Here is a 25,523-nt window from a genome sequence, read left to right on the forward strand (position 1 = left end):
CTTCCTAAAGCCATCGTTATTAAACTGCCACCCTCCCAAGGTGGGGGAGGAACAAACAAACAAAGAGAAAACCAAACAAAACCCCAATGCATTATTTTTGTTCTGCCACAGTCATGAGCGTTCACAGAAGTCCCCCTCACCACTCATGTCATTGTGCACCCAGAGGATGCAAGAGAGCTCATTTCTTGGTAACTTGGAGCCAAGAGCTCAGCTCTCTCCAGATCCTTGTGCTGGAAACTGCCCACCATTCCTGTAAACTGCCAGGGTTTGCCTTCCCTTTTCATGCCAGCTCCCTGACAGCCTGGGGTAGGAGCAATAACCAAATATTGCAAAGCAGGACATGAGCAATCTGAGCAAAGTATGATATCCGGGCATTCCGACACAGACTTACTCCAGAGACATCATTTAATCTACCTCAGTTTTCCTGCCTGGAAAAATAAAAAAACAACAGGATCTATCAATTACCTATTTTGTAGGTCATATATTTGCAAAGCCCTCAGGGAGATGAACAGCATTACACAAACTATATGCACACATGTTAGCACTGATAATTTTCTCTGCACAAACATATCCTTTTTTCTTCTTCATTGCCCCTCTTCTCATTATATCAGCAGTCTCATCTGGAGGAGGACGAGGAACTGCTGACGGCTGAAGTATTTTCTGCAGTTCTTTTGAGATTCAGAAATGCAACCACTCAACACAGCCCTGTGTTCAGCTGACTGTTTCCTTAATAGCTTTGCGCTTTCATGTGTTTCCTCATTTTCTGTTACATGAATTTAAAGCAATCTGATTTCCAAGTTAATTTGAAATGATGCAGGATCCATTAGTTGAGGATATCATTTGCAAAATAACTCCAAGGGACAACTTTCACTCACTATACTTTCAGGTATACTCTCAGCAAATAAAAGCAGTGCTAGTGATGTGAATAAAATCAGCAGGATTTGACCCCAAAAGCATATCAGTATATAGCAGAGCACAGAGATTCAGTCTAACTGCATGAGAAGCTTGTAATAAATGCAACAGCTCCTACACAGCCTGAGTTTTACACCAACAAGCAGCCCTTTTGTGATAGTGCTTATACAAATGATCAGAATATGTGTACAGCTTTGCTAAAGACCACCTGTAGGCATTTTTCTTAGGATTTTTGGATCCACATTTTCTGAGGAATACAATTTAAACATTTTGTGGGATTAAACTATTGTTTCAGTTGTCACAAAGTCATCCAGAGTGAAATTGAAGACTTGGGCTTTTTCAACAGCTCCACAATGGCAGTTTCCACTAGAGATAACAGATGCTGACCCGAGGACAGAATTGGGCTTTCTGACTTGCAGCATCCAAGAAGAGCCATTTATACTCATAGCTGGAACAAACTGCACCAGCACAGGTTGCCCAGAAAGGTTGTGGAGTTTCTCTCCTTGGAGATATTCAAAAGTTGTCTGTACATGGTTCTGGGCAACTGGCTGTAGGTGGCCCTGCCAGAGCAAGGGGTTTGGACCAGATGACCTCTAGAGGTCCTTTCCGACCTCAACCACCCTGTTATTCTGTGAAATGGGCAATGGTCTAGTGCATCTTGGATGAACATCCTCTTACTGCCACCTCAGCCTCTGGTCTGGATACTGTGGAGATGTCAGAAGTAAGGCCATCAAAGTAAGGACATCCTTGAGTAAATGCAATCAGAAGCACACAGACTGTTGAAGTGACAACTGCTGGAGGCTGGAATCTGAGGAAAATACCAGGGCAGAGGCCAAGAGATGGAGAAGTGGCTGGCTTTTCTTCACCCTCTTCAACAGCTGCAAATCCTGCCCTCTTAGATGTGTATTCAGTCAATAGCTTACAGGCAGGAGGTCATGTGCGTATTTTCACAACTGATGCCAGCAGCCTTTTAAGACAGCAAGTCACCTTTGTTTGTACTGACCACCTAATATAGTGGGAAAGCTGAGCAATACCACACTAAAAATGTGACAGATTAACTTTTCAGCTGCTTTCCTTAAGGTAAAGACATTAAACGATGTAAGCTGATAATACTACTAAGAAAGAGAGTCTTGGAGGTCTCTCCTCAAAAAACAACACCTAATTTCTGTATTGAGCTGTTTCAAGCACAGCAAAAAAACCTGCTCTCAGCGGACTATTAAATGTCTTATGCTAACACACCAAAACTCAAAGGCAGAGAGCACACTGACTGGCAATATAATGTTTGATGTATTGTAAAAGGAAAGAAGCAATTGTACCTGCTTTTATAAAATGGGATGGTGGTCTCATTAGAAAGGAATTCAATTGCAATAGTTACCTCGGCATGTAAAGGACTCGCTCTGCCACCACAAATCCCACCCTGAAGAAGAGGTTGCTGGCTGGGATGAATGGGAAAACCAGGAACAACAAGCCAACCAAAACTTCTTTGTGTTCCAGTTTCTGCAATAACACAAAATTAAACAAATATCAACTAAACAAATCCAACTTAATTCAGCACTAACTTTCCCCTTTCCTTTTGACATTCTTATACACGAAAAAGGCAACTTAGATTAACATTTGGTATGTTTTGCATTTAAAAGAAATTATTTCAAGATGCTATTCTTCTATATATACACACTGTTTGTGCTTCTCATATGTCCAGAAAGCACACAAACACTAACCACAGTGTGTATTACTAACCTTAGTATCTTTTTCAAGGTCGGCTCTATTGTATGCAGCTCTCTTGAGATGGCAGAAGTAACACTTAAAACATACCCCATGATCTTTAAGATCCCTTCCAACTCTAACCATTCTATGATTCTAAAATTGGTAATACATAAGTATAACATAGTGTGAATGTATACATTAGCGTGTCTACCACACTCTGGCTGTATGTAAATACACAAATGCATATCTCACACACAGACTGCTGTGTTCAATCCTGAATGTTTATTAGCTGAGAAAAAGCTGTTCAATCAGTCACATTTTGTGTAAAGAAAACTAGCCCCACATGGCATATTAATGCAGTCATTTTATCCCTTTGGAGACAATACCTAAACTTGAAATGATACTTTCTCACACAAGGTCTCCATACTCATACAGAGTTGGAAATTTGAAACATGCTAGATGCCAAAATTAACATCATTCACTTGAGCTCAGTTAATGCCCTTCACTTGAGCTCACTTTAATGTTGGCTCACTCTTTGAGGAGAAGTTGAATTGCCACATGCACTTCAAATCAACTGTGATCTGCACGGCCAGCACAAGCCTCTCAGGATGCCATTAGGAGCAGCCACTGTTCCTGCCACAGGGAGACCCAAGCCTCCTCGGGCATGTTAGTTTAGCTCCACCCCAAGAGGGTGAATTAGCTCATGCTTTCTGTCAATGATATCAAAGAATGACATCAGGCTCACGGAAGCGTAGCACTGAGTCTGTTAAATCACCCAGGCAGACATCCGCGCCTTCCTGCCCTGCCATACCACTGCTTCATGAGCTGTTGCAACACCCTTTGGCAGCCATTGGGAGAAGCTTTGTCACGCTTAGAAACAGATGCAACCAGAATAACTTAATGGTTGCAGCACTTTCTAATCGTTGTGGGCAATTTCTCAACTTTGGAGAGCAAATTGACTTCTCTTTACTGAAGGGATCTAAATTTAGAAACATTGAACAAGATTTTTGAGTAGAGGAATGGAGCCCAATCAATGATGTGGGACCAAGCAGTGCAACCTGTCTTGCTTTTGCACAGCTACAGACACCAGTTACCACTGGCCTAGTTGGTGGCTGAAATTCAGAAGTCCCATATAATATAATAGTATAATTATAATATATAATTCCCATATAATAATATAAAAATATATAATATAAAAATATCCTACTCTGTGGGACAGACGAACGTTTTTTATGGGTACCAAATGCAAGGGTACATGTCAGGAGGCACCGATGTCGCTTTAGAGGAGCTAAACCACAGAATCACAAAAAACTGCATTGGCTTCCTGCGGCTCAATGAGGAAATATGAAGCAGTGAGAGGAGAAGCATTCATGTCTCCAGACTTTACCAATATCTGCTTTAAAGAGCACCATATTTACCTGCTTCTATTATCCACTTTTTCTGTGTCTTGGAATCACAGTTACTACTGCCTTCTTGCAGTCACAACAGCACCTAAAATATATTATTCCCAGAGCTGAAGCTGACACCAATCCATAAAGCTGATGAGCATAGATGCCTGGTAATGGTCATTTTGGCTTTTAATTACAATAGAAAATTGAATAGGAATTAAAAAAAAAGAGGATTAAAAGTGATTTCTCAACTCTGAGCGCAAATTATCAGTCCTAGCTCAACTCCAACTTCCCTGCCGTGCAGCTCTGGACATTTACTCCATTTCGCTCCTACCATTTGACACTCTCTTCCCACCTTCTCTGGCCTAATTATGGTGCCCATTTGCTGCCACTGCTCTACTCCAGGGGTTTAACAACAAAGACCTAGAGGCACAAGAAGGTATGTTGGACCCAAAGGAGTGCACTGCTACTGCATAAGATGTTCTCTGTCCCTAAAATATGCTCTTGATTTCAAATGAACCAGCTATCAAATCTTTCTCTAGTTGTTGTTCATTAAGTTAGTAACCGGGAAAGCAACCTGTGGTTAGTATCTCTAGGAAAGACACAGTGTTATTCAAAGCTGCAGCACTGCAGATAAGCAAAGGAAACTGAATTCTGAAGAAAGATAAATAAAACCTGTACATGAAATCAGAAAGAGGAAAATGTAGGAATTAGCTTGGCTGAAGGAGAAAATGGTATTGCATGTCCTTTCTCTCTCCACAAATCTCACTCTAATGCCACTGGGGGCTGCCAGCTCAGTCCTTTAGGCAGGGCTCAGAGATGGGAGCCCAGCACTCACAAACCAGCCTCACGGAGAAGCAGAGCCTTCCTTAGTGCTCATTTCTGAAACAAGAAACATCTGGCAGTTGTTTTAAAAGCATTCAGTTCAGGCTGAGGCTTTTGTGAAGAGGTGGTCCTTGAAAGCCATGCTTCACCTGATTTTGTGCTATGCATGCTCCTGCCTGCGAGCCAGCAGGTCAAACTGCTGAGCTCATGCTGTAGTCACTCCAGAGCTCAGTTTGGGTTTCTCTCCTCTACCAAGCCATTAACTTTTTCAAAACTTGTGCAGACATTTCATGCATTTGACACCTTGGCCCTGTGGCTGGGTCCTGCCCAGGAGGAGAGGCTGGGTAGAGCCCCTGGGCAGGAAGCCCTGCCTGTAGTTTGAGATTTATACTGAAATAAGAAATCACCCTATTCTCAGCTAGACCTTATTTCTCATTTCCCTGAATAGTTTCTACTGACTGATTAGATAATGAGCAAAACCGGCCTTTGCGCTGATGGAAGAACTGCGCATTCTTCTATCCCAGCCTCATGAGGGCTGGTGGCACAGCAGAGCTATCCATCCCTGCCTTCCCAGCAAGGGCTATCATCCACTCACCTAGGCAGCTCAGAGAAAACAGAAAAAAGGACAGAAATGCAACCACGATATGTTGAAAGGATTCTGCATATCTCAGGTGATAACTGTAGACAGCTAAAAGTTAACAGCACAAGTCTCATAAAACACCACATTCTCTTTTATCTTCTTCCCCTATCAAAATTTACTTAGTAGATCCACCTTTTAATCCCCCTTCCCCCCTTCCCCTGGAGAGGCTGATAGATTTACAAATGAGTAAACAAGCAGGACAGAATGGCACAGGAATGTTGGGGACCAGTACTTATTCTGGGCTGCAGGAACAGAGGGCAGCAGGATCTTCCATCTAACACAAGCTATAGATGTCCTCCATGCCTTTCTTAGCGAAAAAACCCCAACCCAACATGTAGCTTGTTATATTATTTTTAAGGGAATAAAACACAAAAAGCCTACAAACAAACAAACAAAAAAGTATCGGGACCATCCATTTGGTTTAACTACTCTGGTCATATGAGCTCTTGAGAGACAGCTGAGCTAAAGATGGCCCAGAGCAGTAGTCAAAGCTTTTAAAGAGTAGTAGGCAGTTTTGTTTGTCTTCCCTTTTCCTTAAAATAAAAAGAGCTAGGATAGAAGTTATAGGTCACTTCATTCCTTTTAGAGAGACACATCTCCATTCCTCTTAGAGATAGTGCTTTCTTTTGGAAATACAAATTTACCTTCCTATCTGTCACAGAGGTCTCGGGCTCTGGATGGTCCATTGCAGCCAGCGAGATATTATGCTTGGAACATCTGACTGCAAGCACAGAAAAGCTAGTATCCAGGAAAGCTGGTAGTACATGACTGTATAAAAGCAATGATTGCTATTACACATTTTTAAATGCTTGCAGGCCTAGGAGGTAAGTGCATTATCCATCAAAAGAGACACAGAGATCCAAAGAAACTATACGACTGACTGTAGACCACAGACAGAGGATCACACTTCTTCAGTTTATTCCTAACATCCATTTTTGCAAACCGTTAGTGCAAACTACACACAAACTTAATTCATGTACCATGACTAGTACTGTTGTACTAGTCCATCGTGAAGCCACAAGCAGCTCGGCAACATGACTCCTCACTGGCCTGCACCAAATCACAAGCAGCATCTCACCTGGCAAGAGGTCAGGATCTGCAAGCATCTACTCTTGCACTTTTTACATATATGGTACCAAAGATAACAAGGACATGTCAAATTCACACTGCATTCTTGCAATGATAAACAGCAAACTTAAGCTAATTGGGAATCAACTCTTGGGATTCATTCCTTGCAGAAGCAAGCACTGGGTGTTCCCAAGTCCTGCCTCACTCGTGCAGTCACAAACAGGTCATGGCAAAGCTGTACCGTGCTCCATGTGCCATCAACACGGTCTTCTTCAGATCACTAGCAGAAATCAGGATGGGAGAAGTACCTCTTTATGTTCTGTGGCCAAACAGAAGGGCACTGTGGAGCTGTGGCTGTTTTGCTCTGTGCCACCACTTCCGATGTGCCAAACATCAGGTGTCAACAGATGGTCTGAAAAACTCAAACATTTGGTAAGCGAAAGGTAACTGCCGAGCTTTACACCTGGCTCAGACACTAGGCTTCATCAGCCTGCTCCTACAAAAAGCCACAAATTCTGTAATCACTTCAATTTATCAGGAGTTTTATTTTTTCATCTCATAAAAAACTCCAGCATCTTCAGTAGCGCGAGCTGCTTGAATGCCAGGCATAGCAATTCACTGTCTTCCTAAAATAACTCTATTTTCCCTGGTGATCATTTAAGTCTTGATAAAACCACCCAGTTTCTACTGACTAGAATTAAGCAAATGTTATACTTCACAGACAGTCCAAAGCCGTGGAGATTTCCAACACTATTTTGACCATCACTACTCACTGCTTATTAATTACGTGGCATGTTGATCCTTTTTGAAGCATTCAGCAACACAAAAACTACTTTCCAGTTCACCAGCAGCAGCACCTATTCAGCACAGACAAATATACACCAGTCAGAAAACAAATCAAACCCCTTCAAAGTATCATTGGCTTCCTGACCCAGGCTTATCTGAAGAGAAATCCTTGGCACATATCTTAGACCACTTTGATGAGATCATTCACTTTCCACTTCCAGAAGGAAGCAAGTACTGGTTTGTACCACTAGGTAAAACAGCCTATTTTTACAAATGCTGAAAGTGCCTAAACACTTTAGTTACATCATTGAGCACCGGGCATGCTCAACAGCTCTGGAATTCAGACTTTCAATTACAGAATAAAAGCAGAAAGTAGTCCTTTCCCAATCTCATAACCCACAGCAAGGCACAGAAGTATATTCTACTGATACTTCAGTTTTTATTTTAATATCTTAAAGTAAAATTTTGATAACTACTATTTTCTTTTCCCCTGTAGGCCCCAGCTATCCATCTGTCCATTCAGTTGTATAAGGTCTTTCTTACTCAGGTTTCCAAAATTCCCTGAAGGTATAAACTTGTTTTCCCAATCCTTAATCTCTGCAACCTCTAATATCACTTGACAAGCCAATTTGAGCAGGATGCAGAAGCACGTACATCTTTAAAAGAGAAGTGGAACATTCCAAAAGGAAATAGGAAAGTCAGTAAATTGCTCCAGGAATTAGAATAATGCTTTTGACCTTATGGTTGTTTTTTTCGCTCTTCCCTTTCATTCTGTGACTGCAGGCTGCTCCACTACATGTGGGGGAAAAAAGAAGGAAAAAAACCCTTTTTTTTTAAATTTAAACATATGCTCACTGCTTGCAGTATGTAAAAGCGTGATGTTTGGAAAAGCAACTCTGTTCACAGTCAGCTTGCTCTTAAAAGGTAACATGTAACAAGAGGATTCTAACAAAAATTATGCAATAGTTTGGCACTAAGACCAAGTAGCCACAATAAGTATCGTTATCTCCTCCAGCTAGAAATTTCTTGATCCTCATTCCACCTACCCTCTCCTATTATGCCTACTATTGTGCCACTCAAAAACCTTTCAGCCCTGAGTGGGCCTTGAAATATTAACTCAAACCAGAAGAAGAAACCAGGTAGGAACAAAAGGAGTATCTTTGGCAACATAGTAATTCAGTGTTAATATGCTGATAATGGTAGAACTCCTTGCCCCTATGAAAATGACCTACCTAATGTGACAAAACTCCTGTAGGAGAGAGTCTATTTAGCAAGATCTTTACAGAGAGCCAAATCAGAACTACTTAAGCTATTGTCATATTTACTCAGAGTACCACACTCCAAACCTGGTATTGCAAACATCTATCGGAGAAAAAAATCTGAAGCAAAAGGTATTTTGACAGTTCTTGTGCATGCTTTTTCAGTTCAGAACGGCAATGCCATACAGACTGAGGAAGGTTACTTCCTCCACTTGAGTGTCAGCTGGCACAGCAAGCACCCTGGGAAGGCTTTCCTGCTTCTTCCAGCCCCACCAGGAATCCACACCTGATCTGCTTGCAACCACTCAACAGAGCAGAAATACAGCCAGTGAGACACACAGGGCACCCACAAGGGGTTCCCCCCCCACCCCCCTTCTAACTTCCACTGAACAGAGTCTTTCTGGCTTATTACTCTCTCCCTGCAGCAAACATTAACAACAGAAGCAGCACAGAAAAACTCGCTGCTAAGGATTAAGAGCATCAGTCCTGACCTTCTCTCTGTGTGGAAGGAATTCAAGTGAGCCCTCAGGAAAATGAAAGCAGGATTTATTTTAAATGGACCTTTTAGGAAAATGACTGTGGTTTCCAGCTTGTCAGAGAGACTCCGTCAATAAATAGCCTTATTCACCTTGCCGTGCCTTTGAAGCAGGTATTGTTCTAGAAGTGTTGTGGCATATGAATCTTGCTAGACATACTTTCTAACTATGTACTACCGTAGAATATTACAAAAGGCAATTGTTCCCCAGAAAGGTCTGTAAGCTGTGATTTATTAATGAAATGCCAAACCTTGGAAACGCGGCAAAGGTCTCAGGAGTGCAGGATAAAGTAAATAGCATGACAGAATACACATAATGAGTTCTAGCAAAAACAACAGAAACATGCACACAAAAAGAAGATGCAAATGCACTTCTCTCCTTGATGGTATTAAACATTGTCATCTAAGAAATATAGTCTGTGAGTGACTGAGGAATATGCTTAGATGATATTCATACATATAAACCGCCAGATAAATGGCAATATGGTGCCAATTTCAGCACAAATTAAAGTCATAATACTTTGGTATAAAATGCCTTCTCTTGGCTAAGAAGTACTATGCATAGAAATGTGAAGAGGCAGCATTACCTTAAAATTAGACCTGAAGTAAAAAACAACCAACTGTAGCATATGAAAGATCAGGATAATAATATACATCTCAGCCACGTTGTAATGAATATAAGCTGAAAACCATCACAACTTCCTGCACCATATGTAGCCACATCACAGAGAGCAGCAAAGCATGTTCTTTAAAAAGGTAAATCCTAATGGACACTAGAGATTTTTTTTTAATTAATGTAAAACATAAGTAGCACTCCCTCCTCAGACACAAGCAAACTGCTGCACACCATTATGTGTTACTGCTGAACAAGTAGAAGGTGCTGTGAACCACCATAATGTACCTCCACGGTGCTGGTCATGAGTATAAATGCAATACAAGGACCTAGGAGTATGAAGCACAATACATTCCCCCAGACTGGTCAGGTACCAAAGCTACTGTTTCAAATTGTTTTTTCAGATCACTTTGCTCTGAATTACCTCATCACACACGCATGAGTTTTCCCACTATCAGCCCTCCACGTATCAGGTACCACATAGAAACAGGAATCTGATCCACCATGTGCTCTGTACATACCTTCACAACTACAACTACAGGACAAGCTGCATTTTAATCACACTGCTAATTAAGCAGCTTCCTAAAAATGTGACACAGAGCGGCCTTTTAAACATCTGAAGGGTCTTCCTTTCATGCTTACTGAATTATTAGGACATGCCAAAGAAATAACTCGTTCTGACAATACACCAAGAATTGTTGTCCTCTCTTTAGTTCACCAGGTGCTCGTAATTTCTTCCATCATAGAAAGGCAGCACTATGGGCCCCTGGGCATCAGACATTATTTCTCAGGCCTTGTAACCGGTGTGCTTGGCAACCAAAAAGAGTGCTTCATCCATTTCACTGGTGTCTTTGTAATCTTCCTAGTCCTAGAGTTGGAAGACAGACCACATCCATGCCTTGCAGCTGAGGCTGTCTTTGAAAATGAACAATGAAAAAATCTCATCCTCTTTTCCCAACTATTATTATTTCTCTGGGATGCAGGCATTTGCAATAGCATCCCCAGCCTTGGTCACATCCCCTGCACGCTACTTGAATACCAACCAGACAGGGAGAGAAAGTTCATTGCAATGAGCTGAAGAGAACCTGAGGATTTCAAGACCTGCTGGTGACTCCTGGCACCTTGGCTAGAACATCTCAAAAGAGGCAAATTTGCAGAGCATGCCTGCCATCTGTGTAATAAAAAATCAAGTCTCAAAGTTTCCAAGAGCTGCTTAACGATGGACTGCAGCTTAGCCACATTAGTCACTATGGAAAAGTCTTAGCCGCAGGTGACAGCAAGGTCCCTTAGTCCGACAGTGGGACATACAAGGAGCAGGCCTTTTCTTTAATCCTGTCAGGCCTTCTGAAGATGGAAATTAATTGTCATGTGTGGGACGGATGTCTGCAGCAAGCGACAAGCATGGCTGTGCACCTAAACACTAGAGAGTAACAAGTCCTTCTTGAGGAGCTGCTGATGGGGAGCTCTTTAGCCAATAAGCAAGAGGGAATAGCGCTACGCAGACAAAACAACCCAGCGAATGAAAGTTGTATACAAGGAATTCACAGAGCAATTTTTCAAGTACTTCCTCAGTAAGTAAGAAGGAGGACAACAGTGAAAGTGCACAAGGAGGATGAGAAGGAAGGCTTCTCTCTCCAAACAATAACAAACTGGAGAGCTGTCTTATAGAATCATAGAATAGTTAGGGTTGAAAAGGATCTTAAGATCATCTAGTTCCAACCCCTCTGCCATGGGCAGGGACACCTCACACAAGACCATGTCACCCAAGGCTCTGTCCAACCTGGCCTTGAACACTGCCAGGGATGGCGCATTTACCACTGCTTTGGGCAACTTGTTCCAGTGCCTCACTATCCTTACAGTAAAGAACTTCTTTCTTATATCTAACCTGAACTTCACCTGTTTAAGTTTAAACTCATTACCCTTTGTTCCATCGCTACAGTCCCTAATGAAGAATCCCCCTCTGGCATCCCTGTAGGCCCCCTTCAGATACTGGAAGGCTGCTAGGAGGTCTCCACGCAGCCTTCTCTTCTCCAGGCTGAACAGCCTCAACTTTTTTAGCCTCTCTTCATATGGGAGCATTAACACCTCCATCTAGTAACAGACATGTTCCAAGTGAAGCACTTCTGGGTAGAACTCTTGCACTGTTTCTTCTCCTTCTGAGGTATAACAGCGTTCTCAAAATGAAATGGAACAAGAAAGCTTCTTGCCTTAGATGTCCTTTATCAGCACTACATATACCTGCCAGCGAGGTTATTACCCTAATCACAAATGTCAACAACAAATTAGATCTGTTTAAAATTCGAAGGCAACAAAGGCAGAAATCCAATACATGCATTCTCTTAATTACATGTAATATATTCGGCAAGTCTCCTGTGAGCTTGTTTGTGGACGCACACACATCGCCTCTTACCACTGAAAATCAGTTCTTGTGTTCAGTGCACAAATGTCTTCACTTCTGCCAAAATAATTTCTAGCATTTCCATTCTCCGTGCCACAGAATCGAAAGCGTTCGTGCCAATGAGAACAAATACGAGGTTTTGCCCTCTCTTAGCCCTGCATACCTACACACTCTAATGAAAGGCACACAAACTGCATGCCTGTTCACTCTCAAACCATTCCTTAGAAAATTGCAAGCTATTGCTTCCAGGTTAGACTTCGCAATGAAAAACGAGGAGAAAAAAAAAAAATGTCTGCTAGGACAGTTCTGTGTGTTTGCTTCAGAAAGAATGCAGACTATCTTACACTTTATGCAATATGAAACATCAACCGATGTGTCTCATTCTGCCTACAACCTGCAAAATACTGAGAAACAGCCTGTCTGGGGCTTGACAAAAAGATGGTTCTTCTTGGGGGGAGCAGTATTATATGAAAGGCTGTTGCATTTGGAAAGAAGCTCTCTTAAGAGCTTAACACAATGAATTGTGCCTGCAGTTCATGTGACCTGAACTTCCCCCTCCTTGCTGTAGAAGATATTCCCGAAAGCGTCCAAAGCCAAATGGGATAATGTATTTCCAGGAAATGTGTCTCTTCCTACTGTTTGCTTACGTCAACAGTCCACACTACTCAGCACAATCACCTTCATATCAGTTATGGCAGTATCACCGTAGTTACAAGAATCATTAAAAATAAAAGAGAAAAGAGCTTCAGAAATTTAGAATTTCCAGAAAAGCAGAATATTTCAGTTATCTCTAATTATACCTAGGACTGGGGGAAGCATGTTGACGTCCAGGAACTATTACCAGTTCCATGTTTATGGTGGGTTTGCAGGGAAGCAGAGCAGAGACTGATTACAGCACTTTGTCAAGAATACGTGATGGTTCTGGTTTTACTTGGGTTAGCCACAAAAGCAGATCACTTCAGATCCAATTTATTCTGTGTCTGGGGTTTTCAAGGATAAACACAAAAGAATCTACAAGATTAATTTCAAAACATCCAGCAACTAAATGCCTGAAGAGTGAAATTCATGTTGATTAATGCTACATTAACAGTGGTTAAGAGCAAAGCAGCAAAGTTATTCTCACAAAAAAATTAGAAATTGCCATTTCAAATCAGTGGTATTCATAAATTCAGACTGAATTGTTTTGCCTTTAAAAAAAGGCCAGAAGGAATAAAAATATAAAATCTAGGCACTTAATGCACAAACTGTCTTGAAATATTTTGTTTTGCAGTTTGACAGAAAACAAATAATTCAGTTACCCAAAGGAATCCTTCTGGATTATCGTTTCACCCAAAATAAAATAATACCAAATGTCTTTGCATAATCCTGAAAGATTTTTTTCCCAGCTAACCAACAACATTAATCTCACTCACAGCAACTGAAACTTCAAAGAATATGGGATAAGATTTTTTAGAAGTGTTCAATACTGTGCTAATGAGAATTTTATCATTAACTTCCATGGGAACAGGATTAGGTCTAATACAAACACTTCTGAATATCTCTAGCAGCAAGTAATGAAAGCAGGAGGAATACAAGATGGTGTACAACCTGCAGGTAGAACTAGTGAATATCTAATAGGGTATTTTCTCATAGAGCATCTGTCAATGTATAATCTAAATTAATGAATCTGCAGTCTCAAACCATTTGGTTAATTTTCTGTCTGTTATCAGGAGCAGAGGGAAGACTGCCAGGGTAGACTGAAGTATGTACATGACCTGAACATTTTAGCATAACATGGGTATTAAAAACCTAACGCTCCTCTACTATGCTTTTCAAAGATACATATATTTAAGGAAGAAAAACTTTCATGCTGTTTCAAAAATCATTACCAACACCTTCCTTCCAACACAACTGAAGGAGGAATAGCTTGCAACAACCTATGATCCACAAAAAAAACATTCCATGTAAGTGCATACCTGATCTCTGACAAGTCTAGTATAACCTCACTTTCATATCCACAATATGATTAATGGTGGATCTGAAATGCTGAATTGCAAAGCACAGCTTACCAGCTATATTATTTACGCTAAATAACAATTTCCAGATCATTTCAGATTTCCCACATTCCATTATTCTGCTGATGAGAAATCTTCTCATCAAGATATATCCAACGTTTAGCTTTTAGAAGCACAGCAAAGGTACAAATACAATAATTGATTTTATTTTCAAATGGCTCTGCAGATGACAGTTCCCAGTCCTGTTTGAAGCAAGTGACAAAGAGCCTAATGACTATGATAGAGGCAGAGACACTTAACTTCAGTGGGGTTTGGATCCTTAACAGTAGTTGAATGCAGGACTCTAGGCCAAGTTTTGCCCTCAAATCGCACCAATTAGAGACTGAGACATTCAACTAGAGGGACATTTTCATATTTGAAGCTCGCCTGCATTACTTATGTAGCAAGGTTTTTTTAACCTCAGTCCAATGCATTTGAGAGGAAAAACTTGTGCTCACTGATCATTTCATCTGAAGATTAGGAAACAGAATATTTTAAACAAAACATTCTATTGCATGATTTTTGGCGTTACCTTGAATGCAGCTATGCAATGTAGGCTGAGTAAGGTCATCACCAGCACCAGGAACACGGTGGCTAAGTTCCTTGCATCCCAGAAGGACTCGATCAAAGGGATGCTGCCGACCTGCCAGTCATAGCACAGGGTGATTGGTGCCAGCAGAAGCCATGCATTGAAGGCCAGAAGGTAGGAGTAAGTTAGAAACCTGCAAAAGAAAATAGGTAATGTAACATATGGAAAGACTGCCAACACATGAAACATATTCCTTTGGCCATTACCATATACTATAGGGGAGGAGGGAAAAGGGAAGAAACAAAACCAAACAACAACCTAAAAAACTTCTGCACATGTAGGCAATACAGTACCTCTCTATCAACAGAGATGTTAACAGGTGAGGGGCACTTCAACAGGTCATTTAAAGAAATAACATAAGATCAATAATATTTGTGTGGTTTCTGTGCACCAGCCTTTGGAAAACTAACTAGATCCTTATCTCCCATGAATGTTAAGATTTTTTAACTGATTTTCTCCCTGCTTCAATGATAAATTAATAACTAGGCAGGTACCTACGTATATTGAACTGTTAGACACTTCACTGCATCACTCCTGCAATACAAAACATTCCTCTACCTGGGTTTAACTTACAATTTGGGAGTTTTCCTATGTGCATAATATTCAGCAGTTAAAGCCAGACCTCTCTGTCTTTTCTCTTTGCATCCCAGCACAGAGAGAAAATATAGAAGAAAGGAGGCACTAGGTGATTGCTGGCTGATCTCATCACCACTTACTAGGGCTTGAGATGTGCCACAGAAATGATGAAGTAGGGACCCCTTCAAATTGTTGTAATCTTCATCAATTAGTATTCTCAATAGAGAGGAAATTAATGGTGAATGGAAATGGGGAACATGCTGCCCTCTGGGAAGTATGCAGGGCTTTCAGAAGACTGAACGAGAACAGCATGTGTGACTGGGCTAAAGAAAACAAGAAAAAAAATAAAAAGAAAACAAGAAACAAAAAAAATCAAATCAAACCAACATCCCCTCTCCCCTCCAGCTTTTTGCTGCTTGGCACCTACTTGCCCAAAAGCGCTTCCGCCTCACACCACATTTAAAACAGTTCAAGTACTTTTGTATGCAATAGGCTGAAGATTATTCCAGCAATTGTGAAGTCAACCGAGCAAAATTATGGCAGCCTTAGAACAGATAAACCCTTCCTTGGTTTGCAAATGGAAAAATCCACATCGTACACAGCAGCAAAGACAGCAAATACTCAAGAAATGAAGTTCCCTTCTATCCTGCATAGGATTTTTTCCGTCTGAGCCTGCTTTGACTGTTGTTTTCACACCCAGTTGCCATGGTACCTTAGCAGGTTTAATAAAATGATAACAAAGAGATGTCAACCCACGTAGACAGAGGATTGTTTCACTTGCCACTTACAAACATGCCTCTTTGGGGTCAAAATGCAGCCCCTTCCAACAGCACTTACAACATAATATTGTATTTGTGGCAGAAGGGGTAAGACACTGAAACTAAATGTGACTCCAAGCAGACTGGAATTTCCCAGCTGGGTGTTGGCCCACAACACAGGGATGAAACAGGCCTAAATTGTTGTGAAAACAGTTTTAAATAACCATGAACAGATAGGATATCAGTTTCTCTTCTCATCCAAAACCCCAAACGTCTCCAGCAGCACAGTGACCCAAAAGCAGGGAGGCTTACAGAGCTGGAATAACATTTCATTGTAAACAGCAGAAAAGGCACATTCTCATTTCCCTGCAAACCTTTCTAAGCTCCCAGTTCTGACAGAAAATGGAATATTCCCACATTTTCAAGGTTTTCAGATACTTGGTACATTTCCATCCCTCCCGTTTTCATCTCCTTCCCCACCCCAAGGTGGGGAGGAACAAGGAGAAAAGAGAAAAATCCATCTTTTAACAGAGGCAGTGACTAAAAAGCCAGTTTCTATATAAGAAAGCATCCTTCAAAACATAATCTGATTTTACTCAAACTTTTCTTACAATTTTGATCGTTCACTATTTCTCATGAAATGAATATGTCTTTTCTAGCCATAAAGCCCATCTTTTCTGGCTTGCATTACAGAGGAACACAGCAACGCAAAATCTGATGGAGCTCAATCACACCAAGGTGCTCACTCGTGACGTTATGTGTGGCCTGGCCCCACCTCTGCTTGGCCACAATACAAAAGAGACTTCTGTATCATTCTCAATACAACTTCAGCTAAGAAAAGGTTGCCAGCATTTATTTACAGATACTTACTTAAAAGCCAAGCTGAGATCCATTTCTAAAAGAAAAAGCATGTCCATTTATGTCACCCTGTGTCATGGCATATGATGTTGTTGCAAGAGTGTATATTAGACAGGATTTTCAGAAGCGTTGAGTTAGTTTTGCTCTTGATGCCTTAGTAGAGCCCTGGTTTTGGAGGGAGTGTGCTTTTATGCCCTGGCATATTAACATTTTCAGTAAGCATCACAATATCCATGGAAGTCTGTATGCAAACCACAACGCACACCAGAAACCCTCCCCTGCTTACTCAGACTGGAATGTTGGGTAGGAAGGAATGAGACGACATTTGGGATCTTTGCAAACTGCAGCATTGCAGTTAAGAACATACTAGTTGCTTTTCTGCATCTTTGCTGATAAGACAGGAGCTGGTAAATCATTATGCAGCACAGAATAACTAAACTCAGTTTGTTGTCATAACAAATTGAGTCAGTTTAACAAATTTCAAGAGGAACTAGCCAGATTAGTACGTGTTAAATGCATTTCTGCTGGAAAGTTAGGATACATTGCTGTTGAAGATGAGAAGACACGCTTCAGGACACACATTGATCAGGAGAGGTTTGTAAACAGGTCTCTCTTTCCATGTGCTTGTGGGGTTTTTGTCTTCCTTGGGAGCCATGCACACAACTTGCTGCCAGAGGCAGGTGTCCGAGGAGATGGACAATTGCTCTCTTCCATCACAGCAATAATTGGTCTCTTAAACACGCTCTGTCACCAATACTGAACTACATTAAAGCCTGTGACAGTTGTTACCATCTATGTAAGGTCAACTGGTTGGCCTCTCCAGACACTCTACCGGGGAACCCTTGGCCATGTATCTCATTTTCAAGCCTGAACACTCTCATTGAAGTGCATGTGTCATCAGCAGGCATAGAAGCAAGATGCAGGAAGGGTGCTGCCTGATTTTAGAAGGTGTTTGTAAGCTGCAAACTGGTCTTGAGCGAGCTCTGATTCAAGCAAAAGTTTGGATAGGCTTTCAGCATTGGTAACCTGTCCTTGAATGTGATGGATGGCTGTATAAAAATAAAGCACAAACTATTGCTATTCTAGGTAGTAGGAACAGAAAAATAACAGGAAGCTAATAATAGTCACTGTCAATTCAGTGCTGCTTTTCACTTACAGCTCTCAAAAGCACATGGCATTCTTCTACATCCGTGTGGCTCTCATATGACAAGGCTAACCAGGGATAAAGCTAAATGCAGGAGAAACTTTGGAAGAACCCTCTCACCAAAGCTGACACCTCAAGGAAATAATCTGCAAATTTTGAAGACTCTAAGATTCCTGGAATCATTCCAGGAGCTAATTGCATTTCAGCAGCCTACCTGCAAATGGCAACAAAAGTATTTTCTTTTAATTGGTTGACTAAGTGAATTACATTTTAAATGAATGATCTTCTCTAATATTGCTGTTCGCGTCTGCTGGAATTCCAAGGGAGAAAAAATCCTTGCCTGTAACGTCTTCCACTATCAGTTAATCCCAAACAAGTCAGAGTATTACTGGTGAGGTGACTGGAAGAATCTGCCTATTAATTGGCAATCAGTTTTTCCCTAGGCATTTGCATTACAGCAGAGTCATTCTTTTTAATTTGCAAATTGAACACGGAAATGCAAGTTTCAGGGGGTATCAAGTGTTTCTTTTCACTTCTCAGTATCTCTGGCATGTTCAGAAAAACACAGCTCCTCCTGTAGGTAGCAGATGTTGTCATGGCAATTCAGTTTGTTTAGTTTTACATTTTTTAGTTTAAATGTACTATGTGTGCTTTGTTTGAGATAAATATAAGATGACTCATATATAGAACCTGTTGCAGAAAACAGCTATCCAAAGTGATTGCTTCTGCTGCAAAAATGAAAGTAAAGGATACTATTTAAAAAGCCATAAACAAACAACAGAAAAATACTGGAGGGATTGCCTGTTACCCTTTGCTGTAATAGAGACTAACGAGCTTGGAAAAGCCCTACTCTCAGCTCTGCCAAACTCAGGCCATCAGAGTACACGAGGATTGTGAGACTAGCTAAAATAAGTACAACATTTATAGACATTTATGAGGAGCTTCATTTGCTTTCTGATGTTGCAGCATTTTAAGCTTTTTTTTTCCCAGCTGTCAGGGACTGAGGTTATAGATTTCTTCCCGAAACACACAAGTGACCACAAGACTCAGACCATGCCCCACTGAAGCTGCATGGAAAAGCAGGGGCCAGTGACCCTATTCTTTCTAAGTTCATGCAGTGATGCAACCTACCACCTACCCAGTTCTGGGACAACCCATCACATTCCCAACCAACCACCTTACTACCAAAGATCCAGTGGGGTATCCACCTGCAAGTGGAAGATTTTCCTGCACTGGGGATTTTAATAAGGCAAAGGCAAAATATTCTCCTGGCTGGGGAAAAAAAAAATGGACCAATCTAGTAGACAGGTGATAACAGTGCAATGAGACAGAAGCAGGAAGATAGTCATTGCCCTTTCAGAAGTCACAGACCTTGTTAATACTGCTCTGTGAAGACAGCCTGCACACTGCCAAGACTCATGGAAGTTTCGGTTCACTGTAAGGGTGAGAAGAGCGCCTTTATTAGGGAAAAGAGCTTCTCACTTGCATTAACAGCTGAACTGGTTTCAGCTCAAGGCTCTCTTCATCCTCTACAAAGCCCCAATACCAAGTGTGTTTGATGAGCCGCTTCACAATAATGTCCTCCTAGGACACATGCGGCTGCAATTATAACCAGGTGGTGGTATTTCAGGATATTGTCTTAAAATTGTATATATTTGTGCTTTCCCTGGGGAACTGTCAGTCCAGTCATACCTTCCCACATGAGTTTGTTTTCCTGCTCTGTATATTGTCAGCCTAAACATTTTCTTTTCATAGCCTTAGAATTAAAATAAGACTGTCTATCCAGCACATTCAGTGATGGTGGAGTAAGACTACACAAACAAGCAACAGACAGGCAAATTCAGATTTAACATCCAAATGCAAGTATCAGCTAGATAGAAAATACTTGTAACTGGGAAATGTGTCTCTGTATTCCCTTTCATCAAAACTTTTGCATCTAGGGGAAAAGAGCTGCCAGTCAGTAGAGGATAGGAGAAGAAGAGACAAAGATAGGGATAAACAGACAGCTGCAGCTTGATGAATAGCAAGGTAACTCCTCTGGAAGGTGGGTTTGTGGGCACCAGGAGCACAGGGAGAAGGCAGACTATGTTATCCTCTGTAGCTTCACAGCCTGCAGAGCTTTGATCTGATGAACGGTTCACTCTCAGTTGTTTCAACTCTGTGGCTAAGAATCTGAAAAATATCAAATTCTTGAAGAGTAAAGACTTTCAAAGAGCCAGTGAATTTCCAGTGAAACCCAAGCCTGCTTTCAGAGTCTCAATGCTGGAAAACCTGGGATTGATCTTGTACTGTTTTCCCTCCACAGCCCCACACATGCTGCGGGTGAAAGCGTGCCTTGTGATCAAAAGCTATCCTCAGCTCACTGCCAACAGCAGCATCTCTCCAGAAGCCACTCAGTCAAAAACCCCAGCCATGGATGACAACTGCTTCAAAAGAGGCTCACTGAGATGGCAGGGGGTGGAAGGTCCTCTGGACAGCTGCTGAGATAGTGGTGGCTGATCCTCCTGAAATTGAAATCCAGACCTCATAAACCTGCTGTGGTAACATTTCTGGAAGTGGTCCATTGTACTCCTGAGAGTTACCTACTCTGTGCCAGCAGGAGCCAAAGGGATGGCCTGGGCATGCTGCTTTGCCTCAGAGGATGGCCATGGTCTAGCCCTCCTGTCTGAAAGTGCTTTGGAAAGCAAAACATGTTGTCTATAGGAGGCCACAGCCTCTGCTTTGGCTGCACCCTCTCCACTCCATACACAGACTTTTGGCAGGGGAGGCTTGTTTTGTAACCGGGGCTTGCAGGAAGCGCCATCACCCATTAAAAATGCCTGTCACACTGAGTTCCAGAGCAGCACCACCTATCTGGGTTTCTTCATTAAACCAAGAAAACTTAACTGAGAGAGGTGCTGAAATCTTTCACGTGGTTCTGGGAAAGCAGGTTCCTCTGGGAACCTGCTGCTATAGGGTGGCCTTTGCTTTGCAGCACCATTTTCCAGGCAGGTTTCTCCCCATCTCCTTTGGAATAAAGAATATATCTTACACATAATGTATGGACTCTCTGGCCCCTGGGTGGGCATGACAGCAATTCTTACCGACACTGTTGTTCTCCCTTTTGTCTAGAAGTGAGCCCTGAATGTTGGTCCCTGCAGAGGTTACACAGAATCATAGAATGGGTTGGGTTGGAAAGGACCTTAAGCTCATCTAGTTCCAACCCCCTGCCATGGGCAGGGAGTCTCATGGACCAGGTTGCCCAAGGTCTTGAACACTGCCAGGGAAGGAGCATTTACCATTTCACTGAGGGCTGAAATTAAGCGGCTTTAGGCACACGATCGAAAGCACTGACGAAACAGGCAGAACTTTTCCACTCAGGAAGCTTGTGCAAGCCTGGCCAATTAAGAACTAATCTGTCACAGGGGTCTGTTTCAATGCAGTTCCTAGCTTAAGGTCAATGAAAATCCTGTATCTGAGTAGTTGCTGCACTTCTATTGCCTTGTCAGAACTGACTGGAACAGGCATCTGCTTCTCCAACACAGGTCTGCTGTGTGCCTCTCAGTAATTCACTCCCTTCGAAGTTACAACTGGGATGATTAAATGCACTGCTCAGAAAATAGTCACAAACCTATCTGAAAAGGAGCATTTGCCAGTTTTTATGTATAAGCATTTCCTCAGCTTTATACAGCACTGAGTTCTCATTTACCTTCTTGAAACAGCAAAATAACACAGAAAACTAGCTTACAGAGAGAGCAGTTCAACCATAGGACAATGTTATCTCAAGGCAGTCTTAGCAGAAATGCGTTAACTTCTTAATGCAACACCACAGCTTAGCCTGCTTCATGCCCAGAGTGCTCAGCCAAGGCAGGTCACAAGGCAAATACCAGCAGAAATTCATAAAACTTGACTCCCAAACATATAGTTTAAAAAAACAAAACACAACTATACTTCCTTTGAAATTACTGGCAGGACTTAATCGGTTTCACACACCTTGAGACATGCTATACAATGGGCTTTTCCCTTGTACCACCATGGTGTTAGTAATACAATCTACTTATCTAGAGGCCTCCTACTTCTTTCCCTTCAAGAATGGCACAAGAAAGAAACATTGTGCAAAACGTCCGAAGCATGACAGCCCACCACTCAACGCCCTGCTAACACTCAAGCTACACTTCAGCACACTGTTTACCTAAAGCTGGGTAGCTCTCCAAACCTTTCTAATTGCATTCTTCCTCAACTTTCATCTAATACAAGCAAGAATGTTTTAACAGAGTTTTGGGATTGTTTTTCTACTGCACGAGCTTACCCATAGCAGATTTTGGGATGGCAAATCACAATGACTGGAAATCTATGTTCTTTAAGGTAGGTCATTGGAGAAGGTACATCCCTTCTGCAGCATAAAACAGCCTGTATGGACAGGATCTAATGGCAGGGCTTATGTACAGCAGGGTTCTCAACACTTTAATTTCTGCCTGCACTGAGAACTGGAACGATGGACAGATTTCATCTTCTCAGATCACTCTTGCCAAGCAACACACTGAAGGACATGGAAATGTGGCTTTCATTCTTGTCACTAAGTTTTAAGTTATTTGTGAATATCACTTGCAATTTTAAGGACAGTAATTTAGTGAACATACTGAACTTGTTAAAGACTTTCAGCATATTTCAGCTTCCAATGGTTAAATGAATCTTGAATGTATATGTTTGTGTGTCCAAGATTGGAGGCAGGTTACACAGAACATACAGTCACGTTCTAAGGCCAAACTAGGCCAAACCAAATCCCTGTCCAAACTAGGATCCTCTCTTCAGCAGTGACCAAAAATTAATGCCAAGCAAAGCATATAAGAACATGACAATTTTTGCCAGTTTCTAGTTAGCATGATGTCCCTGATTTGGATGTGGTTTCTGCATATTTAGTAGTCTGGATTTCTTTTTTTAACTTGGCAAATCTCTCTTTGAGCCTGCATAAACTTTCAGCACACCCACAGGATCCTGCAGGAAGGAGCTTCCCAGCTCAGCTACCTGTTGCAAGCCACCTCCTTGCCTTGCTTTGAATGTCTCCTCTTAAATTCATTTGATAAACCTTAATTTCTATATGCTCCCCACCTCCACACAATCGTGGATGCACAGACCCCTCTCACACTCTCAGCCATCTAATTTACACTACAAGTATCATAAGGGCTGGCAAAATCTGACCTCACTACTCAAATACTTTTTCAAGCCCATAACTTACACTTACCCCTAATCTTAGCTCCAATAACCCTTGCCAGCCTCGGGACAAACCATGCCTGTACAGCTCACCGGCTGACACAGAAACCTTGTGAGAGTTAACAATACTCCTTTCCCCCTATGTCAGCCAAGACCCCAGCTCCAGATCTAACTTTATACATTTCACAAGTACTGCCACACATTTCCAAACTACTGTTTTTCTTTTTTACTCCACTTGTTGTCATCAGCCTTCCTCCTAGCCCCAGAGAGTTGGCCAAGTCTTACAATAATTTTCAACTCTGTTGAAAACCATAACATTTACTCTGGCAAGACATGCAGAATGACCACATCGCCAGCTCGGTACAAATAGAAACAACTGCTCGCAAATAGCAACTCCCATTTGTGCCCTGCAGGATCTTCAAAGAGTTACAAAACAACTTGCCTGCTGCCTGAGCACTAACCCTTGTTTCAGCCATAGCTAAAGTGTTAGCAACCAACCACCTTAAGATCACCACCCAACACTGGCCTTTCTTTTGGTTTCATGGGGCTTCTTCCTTCTGGTCTTGACACCAAACTTAGCTCTTCTGTTCCCTTCCTCCCAGTTTAACCCAAATTGCAAATAACATCCTGGCTTTAAATTCAGTGCTGTAACATAATTACTGCCTTCAAAATCGCATTAAAAGCTTCCCACACCAACTCTTCATATGCTGCTGCTGTGGGTGTCTGCAGCTGAGGAACATATATTGCTTAACAGCTTCTCTGAGGCTGGACCATAACCACAAACTCTCCCACCTGATGAGAGACCCACCAGTTGGGCAAGCAACCATACACAGCAGCACCTATTGGGATGTTGAATATTCTCAAACCTTGATGTCGCAGACTCTAAGGTAACGTCAACTCTAACACTGGGGCCAGAAAGTTGTATCGCCTCCAGATATACCCTCAAGCAAATTGTTCAGCTAACACTGCTTCTTATTTCCGCAGGGTGGAAATACCAGGCTTTAAAACCAATCTTGTCTCTTCAGCCTCCCTCTTCCTTACACCTAAGCTGAACACCAGCCCTGCCTATCCTTCCCACTGGCCAGACACACAGATCTTCCTGGAAACCAGGCCTACACCACTCAGCCTGGCTGGCTCCATCTGACATCCTAGTCCTACACTCATTACAACTATGCCATTTCTGCATCACTAGCTTCAGCTCTGGCCATGGTAAGTTGAAGTCTCAGGTGAGAGTTACAGTTTGAGTCTGAAAGAAGAGGTGAGGAAGGAAGAGGTTTGCCAAGATAATGGCTGTATTCAGTGGGAGCATCACAGGCTGTCCGTTCAGATATAGGCATCAGGTCTGTTTACCTTGCAGGATTGACCACTCACCCGTTCACCAAAAATTTGCCACCCTACCTGTCCAGAAACTTATCCTAAGTTATCATCCACAATGACTAATCAGCCTTCCCACAGCTCCACGAGTCTGGCAAGATACGACAACAAAAGAACAGCTCTCATCTCTGTTTTCTTATTTCTAGGTGATCCCACAGGTCTAACAAGAAGAGTACTGCCAGCAGCGCAGCTGGGCGTATAGCTAGCTCTGAAGCAGTCAGTGGGTCAGTGACCATTGCAAAATGAAGGCTTAGGGTCTGGGTTCAGGAAAGAAGGCACTGCTGAGCAAGCCTAACGTGCTGGCAGGTGGATCCTGCAGGCTTACAGGGATGCATGGGATCAGGATAACCAAGTTTTGACCTCTTTCAGGTTGTTTGGTTGCAAGTTCAGGGTAGTGGTCAGCTTAAGATTTGAGTTCAGAGAAATAAGAATTGCAGAGAAGAATTTAGAGATATATTCTTCAGGTACTTCATATCTAAGATGAAGTTTCATGCCAGGAGACTAGGGTTAAGGTCAGCAGAAGCTCAGGACCCAGTTTCTTTCTAGATCATACAGTGCCCAGAGAGTGAGGACAGGGACTATCACAAAAGGTCAGGAACAAGATCCATAGCAAAGAAGGTGGTAGGTACTGAACCATGGCAACACACTGTCAAGGCCCTGATGAGCATCATCTAGCCCCACACCTGACACCCACTGCTCTAGGAGCCCCATTTCAGCTCAGCCCTGTCTCCTGGTTGGACCTTGGACCTGTGCTTTAGGTAGCTTGTGTCTGTGGGGGTCCATCCAGGAGACATGTTCTTGCTTGTCCTTACTCTTGCCTCTTGCCCTTTTTCCTGGATGAACTTTGGGCAATGTTGCAGCTTTGCCAGTCCC

General features: G+C 42.1%; 1 protein-coding gene across 2 annotated transcripts in view; it reads right to left on the reverse strand.

The window, feature by feature from the left end:
• The window catches only part of TMTC1 (transmembrane O-mannosyltransferase targeting cadherins 1), a 146,400-nt gene that overhangs the window by 60,968 nt on the left and 59,909 nt on the right, over positions 1-25,523 (reverse strand). For both annotated transcript variants that reach the window (XM_030478263.1, XM_030478262.1), the window contains exons 8-9: positions 14,694-14,883; positions 2,288-2,409 (exon numbers count right to left, since the gene is read on the reverse strand). In XM_030478263.1, coding sequence (XP_030334123.1) covers positions 2,288-2,409; positions 14,694-14,883 — 312 coding nt within the window. The remainder of the gene's footprint in view (positions 1-2,287; positions 2,410-14,693; positions 14,884-25,523) is intronic.

The sequence above is a fragment of the Strigops habroptila genome, chromosome 3 (genome assembly GCF_004027225.2).
Source record: "Strigops habroptila isolate Jane chromosome 3, bStrHab1.2.pri, whole genome shotgun sequence".
Taxonomy (NCBI): Eukaryota; Metazoa; Chordata; class Aves; order Psittaciformes; family Psittacidae; genus Strigops; species Strigops habroptila.